At 43.0% G+C, this 18,291-nt stretch overlaps 2 protein-coding genes across 11 annotated transcripts in view; both read left to right on the top strand.

The window, feature by feature from the left end:
- The first annotated feature begins 1,027 nt into the window (after nucleotides 1-1,027).
- Nucleotides 1,028-10,842, top strand: LOC147322381 (la-related protein 4B-like). 8 transcript variants are annotated; one of them, XM_086306818.1, is made up of 15 exons: nucleotides 1,028-1,135; nucleotides 3,707-3,844; nucleotides 3,945-4,067; nucleotides 5,091-5,139; nucleotides 5,402-5,538; nucleotides 5,826-5,929; nucleotides 6,102-6,212; nucleotides 6,425-6,694; nucleotides 6,898-6,977; nucleotides 7,054-7,254; nucleotides 8,201-8,270; nucleotides 8,342-8,437; nucleotides 8,931-9,004; nucleotides 9,215-9,284; nucleotides 9,899-10,842. In XM_086306818.1, exons 2-15 carry the CDS (start codon nucleotides 3,748-3,750, stop codon nucleotides 9,917-9,919), a joined length of 1,503 nt encoding a protein of 500 aa, XP_086162944.1. In that variant the 5' UTR covers nucleotides 1,028-1,135; nucleotides 3,707-3,747; the 3' UTR covers nucleotides 9,920-10,842. The 8 variants fall into 8 exon arrangements, 6 of the variants coding, with proteins under 6 accessions (XP_086162944.1, XP_086162949.1, XP_086162947.1 ...); XM_086306823.1 differs by having other exon boundaries at nucleotides 8,342-8,478; XM_086306821.1 differs by having other exon boundaries at nucleotides 1,049-1,128.
- A 1,281-nt stretch (nucleotides 10,843-12,123) lies between these two features.
- LOC147322380 (disco-interacting protein 2 homolog C-like) overlaps nucleotides 12,124-18,291 on the top strand; it is a 77,492-nt gene continuing 71,324 nt past the window's right edge. For 2 of the 3 annotated variants that reach the window (XM_086306817.1, XM_086306815.1), the window contains exon 1: nucleotides 12,125-12,571. In XM_086306817.1, coding sequence (XP_086162943.1) covers nucleotides 12,493-12,571 — 79 coding nt within the window. In that variant the 5' untranslated portion in view covers nucleotides 12,125-12,492. Of the gene's footprint in view, nucleotides 12,572-18,291 lie in introns of all 3 variants that reach the window. The other variant, XM_086306816.1, reaches the window with a different exon arrangement.

The following is an 18,291-nucleotide window of genomic DNA, read 5'->3' as shown; positions in this document are numbered from 1 at the left end:
CATACTACCCTTTAGGGCTAAGCCCCGGGTGTTTCAAATGTCTGGCTCCGCCTCTGGCGCCCACACAAACGCAAAGCAGGAGACGAAGCATCGCTGAATATGTTTCCAAACCAACTTCATTCTAAGACAAAGACTAGAAAATATGGTGAAGCAAATCTTCCCTTTGGCTTCACCTGCACAAGTGCTGAGGTAGGTCTCCCCTGCAGAATTGGTTTTCCCTGCATCAGGAGCAGCGCTGGGCTCTTCAAATCACGGACAAACAGGATCCCACATTCTTGATTTTTAGTTCACAAACACTTGTTGTAATGACTAACTACTCCTGACATTTTGGAGATGGTAGCTCTTTATACAGTAAAGTTACAGCGGGATACATATAATATCAGGCTGATCCTGCCAGACATTTCGGTGTTTCAAAACGCCGTTTACGTGTGGACGAAACAGCTGCGTTTTCAGAAATACCCGTGTAGGTGCAGACGTAGCGTAAAAGAGTTAGTAGATTATTTTCTTACTGCCTGTAATTTATTGCAGATTACTTGTATTTGCTTAATTGTTTACTAAATGTTTGAGGTGTGAAATAAACCGCAATGGAGCAAAATATGGGCGTGTGTGGTTGGAGGGTGCGTGCGTGTGCGTGCGCGCGCGCGCGGGGGGGACATTTTTCTTGTAAAACAAAGGGGGCACAGCAAAGAAAGTTTGGGAACCACTGGCCTAACCCAAATTTTATTAAGATAATATCTCTAAATATCAACTTAGCTTTGCTTTGCAATTTTTTAAACTTTATTTCATTTTTTCATTTATTTAGTTTTTGTCAATAGTTTAAATATATATTTTATCATTTTTTACAATATCGAAATATGACAACATACTATTATGAATAGGCATTATCATAATTTATATATTCATATTCAGACGGATATTTAACAGTGGTTACTTTTCACAATTGCATAAACATTTGGTGAGAGTATTACAAACATTTATTTTTTATACAGGAGTTAAAGTGAGTTTATTGGAGGGAATAAAAGTTGTTTTTTTTTCATTTTGTAAGCACGGTTTCCATGGCAGCCGCAAAGTTCACGGAGCAAAATAACTTAAACCTGCGGAAGAAACTCCACCGGGAGCAGAGCAGAGGTAACGGGTGAGTTTCTGTCTCACATGATGAAAACACCTCAGAGACGGTGAGCTTATTTGTGTACAAGCTAAGCTCCAGCAGTGTGACATTAACGAGGTTAAATGTATATTTCATCGTTTTTATATCGAAATATGACTACATAGTATTATGAATCTGCATTATTATATGTTATATATTTATATTCAGATGGATATTTAAGAGTGGCTACATTTCACAAATGCATAAACATTTGATGAGAGTATTAAAAACATATTTATTTCATGTCATACTGGCCGTTAGCACCGTAAACGTTAAAGTTAGCTTCACGGACGTTAACAGTGGTTAACAGTTCTTAACGTCCACGGTTCGTGTTAAACGGATGAGGCTCTGATCCCTGCAGAGGTGTGTGTCTTTAAAGGCCGGTGTGGTCAGTTTCACTCCGCCCATCGAGGCTGATTTGAGGCCGGAGCGCAGAGACGTAACATCAACACGCCCAACTCAGAGACTTTGAGTTATTTTTTAGATCAAGGTTTATCGCTAAGGTTCATGTTCAAAGTGCTGCTTTTTATTAACGTGTTTTTCGAAAGTGCTAAAAACACGTTTTAATTCAGCCAGAGCCCTTTTTCCTGGACCTTTTATGAGTTTTGGGATTTTTCTTTTATTGAGGCAGTGAGTATTAAATATGTGTGGGGATGTTGGTGAAATGATGAGGCACCGTGCACAAAAACACGTATCTGGGGATATGATCTACTTTGTATTGCCTTCTTCATTTGACACCGTGTAAGCAGAGATGTTGTTTTCTAATCAAACTGTGATATGCATGTTGTGTCTAAGTGGTATTTTGCTCTGTTTTTGTTAGCATGAGCTCAAAGATGGGGTTTACATGGGACAGGACGGTTTTAATTATTTCAATGTTTTAACTAGTGATTGTTTATGTATCTTCCCCAAATTGCAGATCCTGATTTATTTCTATTTACAAAAGAAATGTCTGGAAATTTCAGTCTTTTTTTTAATTTAAAAGTTCAAAAATTGCCTCAGAATTTAGCGTGTGGAGGAAAAATAAGTCGAATTTGCCTTAAAATCTCTAGAAAATTATTTGATATATGAAGCCAAAATTTCACAGCAATCATTTTATACATGACCAGGTTTTAAACCATAAACTTTTCAGGGACATCAGAGGTGGCTGAGCAGAAAAGGTTGTGAAAATGTGATGATTTGAGATGTAATGACCCTCATCAGTTCAGGTGTATTTATACAGCACCAGCTGAGCAGTCGCCCTGAGGTGCAACAACAATATTCATTTGGGTCTTTATCTTTATACCCAATTAAGCAACCCACTTATGAGCGATCACTTGGCGGGAAGGAAGAACTCGGGGAGTGGCAGTGGTCTCCCATGACAAAGTGGAGGTTGTGGGGAAGGGGAAAAAAGGGGGAGCATAGGGAGGCAGGACAACGCACACTATGGGGGAAAGAGGACGAAGAAAAATGAAGAAAACTCAGAACCACTGAGATTTCATTTTCAGGGCGCGTAGATTATTTTTTCTCTACACTATTAGAAATAATTACAGTAGAAGAAGAAGACAGACTCACCCATTTTTAAAGGTTTTCATTATTAAGTCATCCTGAGATCAGTGGTTTCAGTTGGCTGTGGACAACCACACACAGCAGCAAAGAGGACTACACCTTGGCTACCTTAGACCCCAATCAGATCGATGTTTATGCTTCAACTTCATCTTACGAGATCCACTTCCTCGGTCATGAACCTGCTGCTGCTCCTGAGGAGGTAGAGAAGGAAAGAGGTATAAGTGATGGTCTCTAAACTGCTGGGAGACGATGCAGACTCCTTCATCTGTCTTCTCTGCCCCCACTCCTGGATCGAACTGGGTCTGGAGGTGAACTGGAAGGCTGAGCTCAGAGGGCGTCTGAGGCCGAGCCTGGGCAGGGTGAGAGCAGGAAGTGTATCGACACAGCAAATCCCAGAATCTGTCTCAGAGCTCCAATCCTCTATGGCTCTGCTGGGAGCTTATCCCTACAGCACAGTGATGCCTCAGGGGACCTGCATGTGGGACTGGCACACAGATTGCATTCAGTCTGTACGTGTTCACTCAGTATGCCGACTGACTGGGCTGAGCGATAACATTCACATGCTAAATGTTTGAAGAAAAAGCCTGTAAGAACAGGATTTGGTTCATGTGTCGTGGTTTCATTCAGATACAGGCAAAAATTGAGCTACCTACAACTGGAAGCAGCCATTGTGCATTAAAAAGTTACATAACATGTTACTGTTCATACAAGTGTCCTTGATGCATAAGCACAGTCTGACTGAACGGTGAGGTACATAAACTTCTGTTAATGCTTTGATATCACAGGATCACAATTAGTAGAAACATTTGAGTTTCTACTAAGTGGATACAAGGTTAACATTTGAGCTACATTTCTTTTTGGCTTCATGGATTTTGTTGATCTTTGTTACACCTCTGAACCAACACAACAATTATTCTCTGCCATCTTCTCTGTGGTTCAAATAACAAAGGTGTTGTATTTGTAGGTTTTAATAGGCTCATAAATATGGTGCACATTTATGCATTTTTATTATAGCAACCTGCCACCGCTCCAGGCCTCAACAATAATCCTGAAATATGGACCACAACAATTTTTACCTGAGCTACCCTGACTCCGCCTACCAGCAGGTTCAGCAGCCATGGCTGGTCCATGACAATCTGACCCTTCAGGAAGGTAGGCTAGATCTGCTTGTTTTCCATACACAAGCATTTTATTGGCTGCTGGATATTGTTCGGTTACTATTTATTATTTGGTTATTTGTGTTCTTTTTAAGGATATATACCAGTGTTTCAGCAGGAGAACATGGTCCTGGGTGATCCTAACGCACTGGAATATCAGACACTGAGAGCCGACACTCACATATTTAACGGAGAGTCCTGTGACCCACCTGTGACAGGTACAAAGCTGAATTAAGTTTCTCTTTGAAGTCCATCCAGCTGTGTTTTTAAAATCCGGTATTTCTCACACACACGTTGGCTTTACTTGGGCTGCGAGCTACGTTCAGGCAAAATGTGTTTAAAAAGAGACAATTTGATTCAAAGCTCCCTTTATTCTGAAATTTCTCAATTTCCTGACCAATTGGCTCATTGGGCGTGTTGCTGTGGCACGGTGGTTAGCACTGTTGCCGCACATCAAGAAGGTCCTGAGTTCAATTCCCCCATCAGGTCTTTCTGTGTGGAGTTTGCATGTTCTTCCCGTGTTTGCGTGGGTTCCCTCTGGGTACTCTGGCTTCCTCCCACAGTCCAAAGACATGCAGCTTGTTTCTGTGTTAGCCCTGCGACAGACTGGTGACCTGTCCAGGGTGTACCCCGCCTCTCGCCCTATGACAGCTGGGATAGGCTCCAGCGCCCCTGCGACCCTGAAAAGGATAAGCGAATGGCGTGTTACTGTTGTGGTGGAATCATTTAGCTACTCCTCCAGAGGGGATCTCCTCTGGTCAGGCAGACCCCCAACAACTGGAAACAGTAGTCCTCGTTCTGCTCTTGAGATTATCACCACCTGCAGGTGGAGAACTAGATCGTGTGCTGCTATGCTGAGCTAATGGAGGCACAGTCACAGCATGAGAGACTCACTGGAATAGGAGTTTAGTTGTCACACAGTATGTACATTTAAATACAAAAACAGGAGTTAATCATCTAAAAGCATTGTTCCTTTAAAAAGCGTCCTTTTGCGACACACAGGCACACAGATCAAGGGTGATCTAACTGAGGGGTTAAAAGTTAAGAATAAACAGCATTAAATATACAGTGACCTATTTAAAGGTTAAAGAACTGAACCAAACAATTCCTGCTGCCTGTTGCTTTTACCAGCATCAGTTCAGTCAGTCGAATCGAAGTCTGTGGGAAACACTGAAATTCATCTTAACAAAATCTCTCAAATTCAAAGTGACAAATGGGACCAATGACTTCTGTGATTTCAGATGAGATCAGACAAGAGCTGAGGACCGTTTTGGAGTCCTACCTGAACAGGTATTAGCTTTGCACACATACCCCCTATTTTACAGATCCACTACTTGTAGTTGGTACAAACTAAAAGACATATGGTTTAGTATTTTTGCTGTGGTTGTAGTTTAGTTTGACCCGTTTATAAGTGCACTTATATGTAAACCTAAATACCCGAGTGGGACATTTAAATTTCTTTAATCTGACAATATATGCACTGTGATCTTTGGTAACCCCTCCATCGCCAGCATGTATCAGTGTTCTCAGCAGTTCTTCCGTCCCTCCTCAGAGAGCACCTCAGCAATGACCTGTTTCTCAAGACTCAGATGGACAGCAACCAGTATGTTTCCATCTCTGCTCTGGCCTGCCTCGACCAGATCAGGAATCTCACCACAGACCTGGACCTCATCTCCGATATTCTCAGATGTCAGTGTTTGTTTCTGTGGGTATAGGTGGAGGCAGAGTAACAGTTTGTGTCAGTTTTGAGTTATAATATTTAATGTACATGGATCAGACTTTATTTCCTTTGCTACAAAACCACGGGATCGTGATAGGGATTAGTGAAGAGGAACGTTTTTTTGTTTTTGCGTTCAAAAACTAAATCGGGTATTCTGACGATGCACATTAGAAGGAACTGTTCTAGTGTAGAGATGAGAGTGATGAACGTGGTTTATTGTTGTCCTGAAACACACTCTGCTGCTGTTCTCCCACAGCCATGCCGCTGGTCCAGTTTTCCCCGTGCGGACAGAAAGTCCGGCCCAGACCTAGCCGGTGCGTTTTAATCCTGAGGGAGATTCCTAACACCACACCTCAAGCGGTGAGACTGCACAAAATACCCCAACGCAACCAAAATCCTCAGTTTTAGTTCAGGTGTTGTTCTTACATGTACCTGCACGTGCGGGGATAGAGACGTGTGTTGTTATTTAAAGGAGTTTTAAAGGTAAATTGTGTATGTTGGCAGCGTTTTTGATATTGCTGTTGCTGTGCAGGAGGTGGAAGCTCTCTTTGAAGGGGAGAACCTGCCTAAGTTCAAGACCTGTGAGTTTGTGAGCAACGATAACTGGTTCATCACCTTCAAATCAGAAGCCGATGCAGAACAGGTAGAAAAGGGCCGGTCGAGGAGAGAAGTAAATTAGCTGCTGCTTTTTTTGGGCACATTTTTTTGGCTAATGCCATTTAGGTTTGTTATACAGTCAATATCTACAAATATGACTACCTGAGAGCAGTCCTGTTAAAAAGTGCTCCTGTTAGCCTTCTTTGTTAGGAGATCTGATAATACAATAACTGAAATAATCGGAGTCCATGTTTTCAGACCTACAAGTACCTCAGAGAACAGGTTCGAGTGTTTAAGGGAAAACCCATCATGGTGAGGATAAAGGCCGAAACAACAGCAGCCATTGCTTTGGCTCCCACTCAAAGCTTCCGACACCCCCAGCCGGACCAGTGCAACAGCTATTATGGCTTCTACTCCCCCGCTACCACCTACCAGCAGTCCTGCCAGACCCACGTGTCCACACAACAGCTAAACGAAGTCCTCGGTGAGGTGTGGGCTGCTGCATCTGGATACCAATACTGGGCCGAAGTGAGTTTGTTAAAGATGAATTTGTGCCTGGAAAATGTATTTATGACACTTAATTTTATTATCAGTGTTAAACAGATTAGCATTTTTGTTTTTGTTCATTTCCTGTGATTTGTGGATGTCGTTAGTGTTAACGTGTTGTTTAATGTGTGTGAGGAGCTCTCTGGCTCCTCCTCTGATTAAGCGGTTGTTGTTTTCATCATTAGCCTCCTCTACTGATGAACCACTTCGTGGATGACTCCACAGCAGCTTCTGCTTTCAAACCGTACCACCCACACAGCCACAGGTAGCTCCTTTTTATCCTCTTATGTCATGACACTTTATGATGTCATCAGTGTGAAGACTATTGTTTGTTTCTTCAGGAGAGGCTCGAGATGGTCAAACTGTGACCGTTGGCAGTCCCAGCAGCCTGCCTCCTCGCACTCATCTGAGCAGCCATCTGATCGTTTCTCTTCTCCCACATGGCCCGGTCAAGGACGGTCACGCGGAAAGGTGCGCCTTCCGAGTAGAGGCGGAGGAAAGGAGCCCAACAAGCAGGTCACGTCTCCCACTGAGCAGGGAAGGTAACAAAAGATCAGTCCAGGTTTCAGATCTCTCTTTTTTTATTCTCTATTATTCTCAAGTCCTGCTATGCCCAGTTCATTAGTATAGTTCATGTAGTGAAGATAGGATATGACATAAGGGCATGTTTTCTTTATACTCTTACTGTTCATTGAGTTCAGAGACGGGGTTAAAATGGTAACCTCTTCCTTCTGGTTCATTTCACACTAATATGAAGTCAGATGGAGCGGTAACTCATCGGACAGTTTTGGCACTGTTATCATGGAACCCCGCAGCTAAAAATAAACTCAGTCATGCTCCACTTTACTCCCCCTAATGTCCTTACTTTCTTTTCACAATAGGGTCGAGACACTGTCCACGAAAAGTTGTGTTTAACAGATAGAAAAAACAGCAAACAAATAGATGTGTATTCTCTGTATGATATTAATAAACCAGGTCTTAACCTTTGGAAAATGTACTTTGAAGGGCTCAGAAAACACAAGAGAAACCTAAGAAGTTCTCTCTTTGAGTGCCCTGTCTCTTTTATAACGTCTCTGCCATAATCAGCTCGTTTTGAGCAGACACAATCGCGCACACATTCAGCAAGTGTGTTATCGTCTCCTCTTTTCAAAACAGTAACTCACTGACTGCCTGTATCAGACATGTTCAGGGGAATTAAAATCCAGATTAAGCCAAGAATTATGCGTATGGCATGAACCTGACCTGGAAGGGTGGAGGTTTGACAACAGTAGCTTCAAAGATAACAAACTGTAAGCAATAAAAAAATAGAGCAGCAAAGACGAGTTACAGCCACAGTAGGCTAAAAAGACTCTATTTAAACGTCGTCATCATCAGGTTCTCAGACTATAGGCAGACCCCTGTCTGTCACATTTTTTACACTTGTAGGACGCTTGTTCTTTAATAAAGTTATAAAACAGATGTTCGTCAGAGCTCTGTGTTTCCCTGAAGGAGAGGAAACTTCAACCAGAGGAGGAGAGCGACCGCAAGGTCCTGGGAGCGACCCACTCGAAGCAGTCAGGTAAGTCACCACTGAGCGTTGTGTATGTGCACTTTGTTCAGAAAGCGTACTGACCATTTCTGTTTGTGTAGAATTCACAGAGTCAGTCCCCTCCTCGTCAGCCGTCTCCCCATTTTGAGCTCACAATGTTGAACTTCCCTCTTCTTCCTCCTCCAGCCTCTACCATGGCAAGTCTTCCTCCAGCTAACAGTAACACCAAGGCAACCAGGTCCCTCTGTATTACACACACACACACACTGCTCACCTGGGCTCATGGCCGTCAGAGCAACTGAGGCTCTGTTCACTGTCAAACTCCAGCCATACTGACCATATGTGGACAAAGACACAGTGTCTGTAACTGTGATGTTGTCTGTTAACGTGTAATCTGACCTTCTTGTTCTTTAATGTAGCCTTTGGTTTGCACCTTGGCTGTAGTTTGACAGTTACACACCTGCCTCCTCAAAGATGTTCTTGATGTTTAGATGTTGTTGTTTGTCTCAACCATGGATCGCTTTAGTCGTCTTCTGTGGTCTATCAGGCTCGTTCATGTTGTGTCGGTCAGTGCATTCATTCTTTATAAGAATGAAGCAGATTATCTCGATTGTCACATTATGTACTTAAAGCACATGAATGAACATGAAGTGATGAATAAACAGTGTTTTGTTTTTCTTTTTTTCACAGAGTGAATTACAAAGCAGCAGCTCCTGCGCCTCAGAGGCAGCGCCTTCACAGCAGCCTCAGCTGGTCTCAGAGCAGTGAGTATCTCTGACACAGCAGCTGCACGCTCTGTGTTCTGTTTTCACATGTAAGGTGTCTATACCGCTCACTGTTACAGTTGATATGATTAACAGTCTATGGCTCAGGCTTCTACAGTTATTTCACTTTGGCTCATGAGATATCTGAAAAGTAGAGAAGCAGCGGTTTTCCAGCCGTCTGTGCTGAGATAGTTGTGTTTGTGTTTGCAGGGCTGCGAATGAAGCCTCAGAGATGACCACTGAAGAGAAACCAGTTCAGCACACACAGGAACCAGTAACTGTGAGACTGCTTTTCAACGTCTTTGTGGTGTTAAAATTCATTTTCTTAACTGAATTACTATTTCACTACATAACTTTTATCTATACTACAGTATTGGAATCTTTTTATTTCAATTAAAGAATGAAGGAATTGGCGCAGACTTGCTTCTGCATCATTCCAGCATGTCCGCTTTAAATGCTGTTCTGCACCCACATCTGTTAGGTTCACCTACCAAACACTTGGAAGGAAACAGGAAGCCAATTTTTTTTTTTTTTTTTTTTTTTTTTGATAGCTGGTGTTTGGTAATTCTAAACTGTACGTTAAAAGCTATAAATCACAAAAAGGGGGTTGATGGCTACAAAAGATAAAAATACAACAAATGAACTTTTGTAAAGGAAGTTAAAAAAAATCAAAAGTAGCACAGGTGCAGAGTGTTAGAGTCATATTTCATTTTATTTTTTTAATTTAACCTTTACTTAACTAGGAAGATCCCATTGAGATTAAAAACGTCTTTTTCAAGGGAGACCTGCCCAAGATAGGCAGCAGCAAGTGTCTCACAGTTACAAAAATGACTCAAACACATGTTGTAAAGCTGTAATAGTGAGTTTGACCCCATCTTTACTCTGTTTGGCCAGGAGTCCAGGAAACTGACCTAAGCTGAGGTCTGCAAGAGAGGCTTATGCAGTAAGTCGGGTCCTGCCTTCACAGAACTGGGGTGATGCACCAGAGCCAGCACAGTGGAAACGCTGATGAAATGAGATTATATATACTACACTGAGTAACACATTTAACCTTTAAATCGCCTTAATCCAGGTCTGGATGTTTGGCGTGGGCAGAGGGCTCCGACTGTTTGGCAAAACCAACTTTTCAGTTTTTTAGACGGGAAGATCTGTAAAGTTTGATCTGCTACTTTCATTTCTGTTTTATTTCTTGCTTTGTAGTTTAGGTCTGTTTGTTGAGAGTGAGCTTCCATTTTGTTGATTTCTTCTTGCTTTCCTGATGCATCGCCAATTATTTTCATCCGGTTTGTGTGTGTTACATGTTTTCTTAGTTGTACAGGACGTTCCGCCATGATTGTGAACTTATTTTAGTGCTGTTGTTTTATTTCTCCACCCATACATCTGTGTTATCTATGACTGCTGTGGACACACATGAAGCCTTTTCCATTAATATCATTGCTGATCAGCTGTATTATTTCCATTTTTAGATACCAGAGAGCTGCAAGGGCCAGTGTGTTTAATGGGATCTGATTTGATCTTTCTAGTTCTGGGATTAAATTGATCAAAAGCATGTTTCCCTTACTTCAGAAAAGTTTTATTTATTTTAAACAGGAGTGCATTTCTTCCCTTTTGGCTGGGTGGGTACTTACTGTGTGTCTAGAAACAACATTGTTTCAGCACTTGAACTGTATGTGAGAACTTGAATTTGATTGTAATGAAGCCATTTTTCTTTTCTTTGAAATATAAAGTTTTAAATGTTAAACAGATGTCATGGAGACAGAGTGGGCACGGTTGTGGAAAGTTATTTTGTACAGACTGTACACATTGAACAACTATTAAAGAAGTGCCTTTGAAGTTAAGTTTGTGTATGTATTTATTCTGCTCTATCCGATCACCCTCTCCATGATTAACATTTAAATATAGTCGGCACCCTTTACGTTAGTTCCTTCTTTGGACCAGCAGATGGCAGAAGAGTAACATCACAACACTCATTACTCCATTATCTGGCACCACCACTTGTTTACAATGAGGATGATTTGATTCTCAGAAGGCTATAGGCCTAATGAATGAGATGAAGAATACTAATGAAACACACAGCATTCTGCAGACAAATTGATGCTCAGTTATGTGTCACAGGCACATTATGCTCATTCAATCATACTGTGCTTAATTGAAGGGCGCTTGACCTTTAATATTAATGATATTATTCTGCTGAGGCTCAGTTTTCACACACAAACATGGAATATAGAACAGCCACATTAAAAGTAATGGCTAATGAGAGAAGGAGAAGAAAAGCTGTGCTAAACTGGAAAAAAAATCACTACCCAAAATGCAGACAGCGGTTTGACTTAAAACTTAACAAACATGACTAATAAATCTGCACTTTTAGAATGTAAGCTATGCAGTTTGATCAGGCAGCGCTTCCTTAGTTATTCAAAGTTATTCAACTTTTGTTTCCCAACAGAAAACTGTTTTAGAAATCTACGATGTAGTTTCTAATAATTTTAAATTCATTAATTTAAAAAGTGAGTAATAAAAATAAAGTTGGCACTGAAACTTGATATGCCACAAATTTTTTATTGTAGAGTTTCAGCTCTACAATTTTTTCCCTCAAAACTTTGAGTGTTGTTGGGGTCTTTGAATTGTTTCTAGGAACCAAACAACTTTCATAATATTAAGGTAAACAAAATTTGCATCGCAAAAGACAAGCAGAACAGGCACAAAGTATTTCTAGGTGGTAGAGTAAACTTTTCTTGAGTGCTTTTTTGTGTATCCTAATTTTAAACCATTTAAATGAAAGAAAATATAGGTTACGCTTGAATGTTATGTTTTTTTGCAAGAAATCTACAAATAAAAAAATTGCAGTTTTTATTTTAAAGGGTTCAAAATGAATACAAGTGAAATAATTACCTAATGTTCCTAATGTGAAAGAAAAAAAACATTTGAACTTATAAATAGTAATAGATTAAATAATCATACAATTTTTATTTATGTGTAATTAAACCAGGAGTTTATTTATTTATGTATTTATTGTGCCACTTTTGGGCTCCCATACAGGTTCATTTGGGCGTTGTAGGTGTGGTTGGTTGATGCGCCCCCTGCCGGTGATGAGCGGAGCTCCCTCCCTTTTCCCTCCTTCCTCCGTAGAGTCACGTGACACCAGCGGCAAGAAGCTGCAAACGGCTCTGAGACCGGGGCTGCGCGAGCCTCATCATCATCATCATCATCACCGCCACAACCGCCGCAACGACAGCATAGAGAGCCGACCGAAACCGGGGTCTTTACCGATTCAAGGAGCGGGCGTCATGGCGGGCCCCCGTTAAACCAAGAGCCACATTTATCCTCTTTGTTCTCGCAGTCTTCACGCGCCTCCGCCGAGGAGGGGCCGCCAGGAGAAGCTCTCCTTTTCCGAGCGGAGGAGAAGGAGGAGGAGGCAGGAGGAGATACAGCAGCGGCGGCAGCGGAGGTAACAGTCGAACCGGGGACGTGCTTAATACGGTACGAGCCGAATGGCGGACCGCGAGGCGTCGCCGATACCGCTGGAGATCCGAGCTCGGCTGGCGGAGCTGGAGCTGGAGCTGTCAGAGGGTAAGAAATGGATCAAAAAAACACGAGGGGTGCGAGGGAGAAAAGCCTCCCCTCTCCTCCCCCTCCTACTTCTCTTCCTCCTCCTCTTCCTCTTTTCTCTCGTTATCACGTTATCTCATCACCATCACCATCCACACCGGGAGCCCGTACCTACTAACGGAATCTAACCGTTCATTCCTGCGGCCCCGTCCTCCACCTCCTCCTCGTCCCCTCCCGCTCCTCCCATCCAGATGTTTGTCAGTCAGGGGACCGGCCTGAGCAGCTCTGTGTGGCCGGGGGAGGATGAGGGCTGAGCGGGAGCAGGCTGCGGGATTCTCCCGCTGCTCTTTGTCTCAGCTGCGGAGGAAACACACACACACATACACACACACCCGACACGTCCTGTTCGCCCGTTTTGGGTCCGAAAATCGAGCCATTGTTTGACCTTGAGATGTTGACACAGTCAGCCGAGCCTACCTGTGTATGTGTGTGTGTGTGTGTGTGTGTGTGTGTGTGTGTACGTGTGTGTGTGTGTGTTTAATAATAGCATTGCGATGCAACGCTGCGTGACAGCGCAGCACAGAGGGGGGCAGCTTGGCTTTTGATGCCCGTGATCGCAGACTCCTGCTTGCATCCCTGCCTCGCTCTCTCTGTTTTTTTGGGCCTGAGGATGAGGAGGAATATTCTTCCCACCACCACCATCTTCTTTTCACACACACACACACACACACACACACACACACACACACACACACACACACACACACACACACATGCACACTCTCCTCTGTATGGGCCACTGAATCCCAATCACAACATCCCACCCAGTTGTTATCCCAGTGCCAGTGAGCATCTCTGCCTTATATAATGTGGAGGGCATATTTTATTTATACAGGCCTGAGAGGGTCTACATTGCACAGGGAGAGATCCTGGATACATGCTGGATGTGAGCCACCCTTTTTTGCCAACAATTTACTGCTTGTGTGCAGGTGTGCGTGTGTGTTATGCTGCCAAAATCTGATGTGTTGAAGGTGATGGAGATTGTGGTGTATATGTGTTTGAAAATGCTTTCACGTGTTCTCCGAGGATGATGAAGACTGAGTGTAAATTGTGGGGCGAGTGCCGAGTAATTAGTCCAGACAAGCAAGAATCTGCGGCTTTAATCTAAAAACATCGACGCGTGCCTTTGAAATCCCCTGAAAGCAGTCAAACCTCGATGCATCAGACTGTCCCATTTCTTTCTGATCAGCCTCATCATTCATAAAAGGCTTTATTTTCTCTCTGCAGTGACACACATGCACGCACACACACACATGCTGAGGTGAAAGTGTGGCAGCTGCAGGCCGACTGGAGCTCCTAATCCAGCCGAGAGTGTTTATCAGAGCAGAACCTGCTGCTGGCAGATGTTATTAATGATGGAAACGGCAGGACGACGAGGAAACGTCACGCCCAACGTCAGCCAGCCTGAAAACATTCAGGTGTGTGTGTGTGTGTGTGTGTGTGTGATGGAGGGATTGGTGGAGTTAGTGGTGGATCACAGCAGGTTGAAGGATGACAGGCCTCCTGATTGTGCGACGGACATGTCAGTGTGGGCCTGTCACGTGTACTGATCCAAACACGGGGTGAGAACAGTGTGTGTATATATGTGTGTGTGTGCGTTGGATCATTAAGGGATCGTGTTCCTGTGGTCATTACAAAACAGGAGCGCGGCGAGCAGCAGATGAGGCCGCTCAGATGGATGGCGTCTCTTCAAAGAGATTTTAAAAACTCCAATTTGTTAACATCAGCTAATAGGAAACAATGCTTTGTGTTCTTGTTACTTGCATAAAAAGTGTAAAAAATGGACATAGCCACAGCGACGTCACCCACTGGTTTTGGAAGGCCTTGATTACTACCTTGTTGTTTTTTTAGATCCAAAAATGTCCACATTTGGAAGCTAGGGTGGAGCGTTAAGCTGTCAGCGTAACCACGGCCCATTAATAAACTGCACGGGTGAGAAAAGCAACACACTAACCAATTAGTTTCAAAGTAAGAAACAGTCCAGATAAAGTCCAAGTAGAGAAACTTGAAACCTTATGTCTAAAATAATAGCCTGCCTACAACAAACAACAAGCATTATGTTGTTTTGTTTGTGGTACGTGAGTTGCTCTGCTTTGCTAAGAAGTGAAACAAGCCCTGGTCTTCTACGCTTTTCCGACTTTCCTACTGGAAATCACTAAATCCGACATCCAAAGTAACTGGAACGTGGCAGTAACCTTGGAGTTCTGAAATGAATGTTCTCAAACAGGAAGTGATTGAAACAAGTTGTTAGCCAGCTGGTTAATACTACAGTCCCACTCTTTGCATGAAACGCCTTTTGAAGGCCACTGGTGTCGGGTGTGGACATTAAATTTAGGGCCAAGACTTTGTCATAGTGAGTACCTCAGACCACACAGCAGCAGATTAAAAAGTTTGGCTTATTTGAAGTTTGCTGATTTTGTCTCAGGGACCATCAAGGTGAACTTTTACTGAGTGCAGTTAAACCCTCGTCCTACAGTTTCCCGGGCTAATGTGTTTTTATTATCCTAATCATAGTTCTGTAGCTACTCACCAGGTCGCACATTGTTACATGTGCTTCACTAATCCTCCAGACATCCTCAGTGTGTAGATTTTCGTGTCTGTTTACGACCTTTTACCTACAGCGGTGCTGTACGTTTTTGATTGTTTGAACCTTGTGAAGCAGCCGGGCTGTTTTCCATTTGAGTAAAAGGAATTTGGATTGTTTTACCTCTGGGTGGTGAGCCAGTGACTGTTTGCTTTTGGGAACTGATCGAGCATTTGGGCCCGGAAACAGATAATAGTGTCGCATGTACCAAGTGAATTTGGGGATGATGTAGTCCTGCTAGGTGGCATCTGTGTGTGAAGTGGTGTGGATGAGAATTAGCACCTCCAAATCTGAGGCCACAGTTCTCCAGCCAGAGAAGGGTGGATGCCCGCACCGTTTTGGGGATTAATCGCTTCTTCAGGATCTATTAATGCACATAACTAATCCACGGAAAGTGACATCACATCCGCTGGCACAAGCTACTCTTCGGTGTTGTTTCAGCAGTTTTTGTATCCTCGCGTTGTTGCTACAGTTTGAAAAGATGAAACTTTCTTTGCTTCCGGTTCTGACTTCTCCCCCACATACGAGATGTGGAGGTTTTATATGAGGGGCGACTCCTGTGTTTCAGGAGAATGCTGCAGGGAGCGTTCGCGCCTTCAGCACTAGTATGTTTCAGAGCTGTGGCAGCGTCACTGTTTGCGCACAAAGATCAATCAACATAGCAAACAAAAACGGTCCATCAAGTGGAGGAGTGAGTGCGGAGAGGGAGGTCTAAACACGTATGTTTTGACTGGCGCACCTGTGACTCAGATAAGGAGGTTCAGAAAAATAGATGAGTGGATTATGTGTTGTTTGTGAATAAGGGATTAATTAGTTTGCAAAAAAAACCCCTGAAAGTATCGATCGCCTTTATTGATCGCCAGCCTCAGTTGTTGTTAACTGATGTTTGAAAGGCTGATTTAAAGAACTCCATTTCATCTCTTGTACAGTCACTACATAAAAAACTTAAAGGGGTCCTATTATGCTTCATATTGAATTACCCCAACGAGGGACACTAAAGAGCATTACTAGTCTATTCTTAGTTTCTTAGGTAAGTACTGAGTTTTTAAAAAAAAATTTGTCTTGGCTCTGTATGATGTCATAGAGTGCGTTGTACCTAGAATGGTCATCTCAGGCACATAAGTGCCACCCAGCCTCCATTTACACTTGGCAGCCAATCAGGTGAAAGTTGCTTTGAGAGGAGGACAGTGGATGAGCTGAGGGGCTGCGTCACAGCCTGGTATAAGATACTTAAGGATTATTTAGACTTGTGAATAACGCAAACTACTCTAAGAATAAAATGTGATGCTGGAAATGAGCAGAATTGTTCTCCTTTAAGAAGCTAAAACATGCCGCAGATGATATTTGTCTGATTTGTGGCAGAGAGGTAAAGCAGGTATTCTGCCTCCTAATAAAGGTGTTTGAGGACGCCGTGCCTTTACAGTTATTGTGCAGCAATGAAAGTCAGGCTACAATTTCCTGCTGCATTTAGTGAGTATAGCTGCAGGATGAAACTTCAGTCTTCGTCTTTGAGGAGACGGTGCGGCGCTCCACCTGTTTATTAGATAAACGCAGCAATCAGCTGAGCTCTGGTAGATAAGCCTCTCCCTCACTCCCTCACTTACTGTCGCCTAAATCGCATCATCTCTGCTGTATTGCTGTGACCTCTAGGCATTAAGGAGCCATTCTCAAGCGTTTTGCGTTCGCTCTTATGCAGAGTGACTTGCAGATGGGATGCAGCGAGCTGTCGGTGGATGATAGGAGCGTCAAAGGACGGCCGCGTTAACCGCAGAGCTCTCAAAGTCCAGCTCTCCTGCAGTCCCTGAACTAACTGTTAAAGTGCTGTAGAATGAAGCTGTGAATGTTTCTGGTGTGTTTAAGGACGTCTTGAGATCACGCTGTGAGCTGTGGGTCCAGTCTCAGGTGTTAAAAGTAAAACGCTTTGACCTGGAGAAACAAAATGAGGGGATGTCCACACACTCGTTCATGTTTAATCACCAGAGAGCTGCTCAGGTGTGAACCCAGCAGCAGCACATTTTCTTCCTCTTGCTAAATATTTCACATGGTATCAAAGCTTTTGTTCATTTTTTTCTTTTCTTTTTTGTATTGAATATTTATCAGGAGCTGGTGAGGGTGATTGTTGCGTTTCACTTCTAAATTCTTGCAGATTTGGGGGTTTTGTAAAATGCCATATTGCAGTTTTTTTTCTCATTAACAATGCAGGCCTAGATTCTGTGTGTGCATGAACACAACAACAACAACAACAACAGCGTGCATCTGTGGCCTGAAGCCGTACATTTCAGGTCAGTGTAGCCTTGTTGTTTTTTTGTATCTGCAGTGCCTCACGCGGCCTCTTTCCCAGGGATGTTGATGAATAATTAATGAGTATTTACACTATTATGTGTGATTAAGTTGATCAGGCTTGATGAATGAAGCACTGCTGTGGAGGAGAGTTTCCAATCAGGATGGGATGCAAAGTTCTTCTTATTGTACTCCATAGATTTAGGTGTTTATAGTTCCATCCAGAGTCCAGGGTCTGTCACAGAACTGACATATATAGACAGACAACCACATTCGCACCTACATACAATTTAAAATCAACAGCTAACCTAGTGTATAGGTAGTGTATGTGTTTGGATTGTGGGAGGAAGCCAGAGAGAACCCACGCAGGAACAGGGACAAGATGCAAGCTCCACACAGGAAGGCCCCAGCCAGCTGGTGGGTTTGAACCTGAGACACTCTTGCTGTGAAGCAACAGTGCCAGTGACCACACCAACATGTCACTCAGCATATAGTTGTTGTTTGAAATTTCAAAGCACTAGATTATGTAGCTTTTGAGACCAGAAGTAATGTTGTTCAAAAAAGCCCAAGAAACGTGTAGTAGGTTGCTTTGGGTGTCACAGTTAGAGGAGCACAAGTCCAACTTGGATATCTGCCAATCCTGATTATGGATCCAGCAGCAGTGATAAATTACTGATCTGTATTCCTCACTGTGAGGACACGATTGGAAATGATTCTTTATTGTTTAAAAGCAACACACTTGACTTAAATGTTGCTTTGCTAACTTTGACAAAAATCCCTTTAAGAATATAAATGTACTGGTTTTTGGTATTATTGC

This window comes from Aulonocara sp. 'chitande type north' Nkhata Bay, linkage group LG9, assembly GCF_057382095.1.
Source record: "Aulonocara sp. 'chitande type north' Nkhata Bay isolate Kocher_YH1m ecotype deep benthic linkage group LG9, A_spYH_male_GT1.1, whole genome shotgun sequence".
Lineage (NCBI taxonomy): Eukaryota > Metazoa > Chordata > Actinopteri > Cichliformes > Cichlidae > Aulonocara > Aulonocara sp. 'chitande type north' Nkhata Bay.
This window is presented reverse-complemented; position numbering and strand designations above follow the sequence as displayed.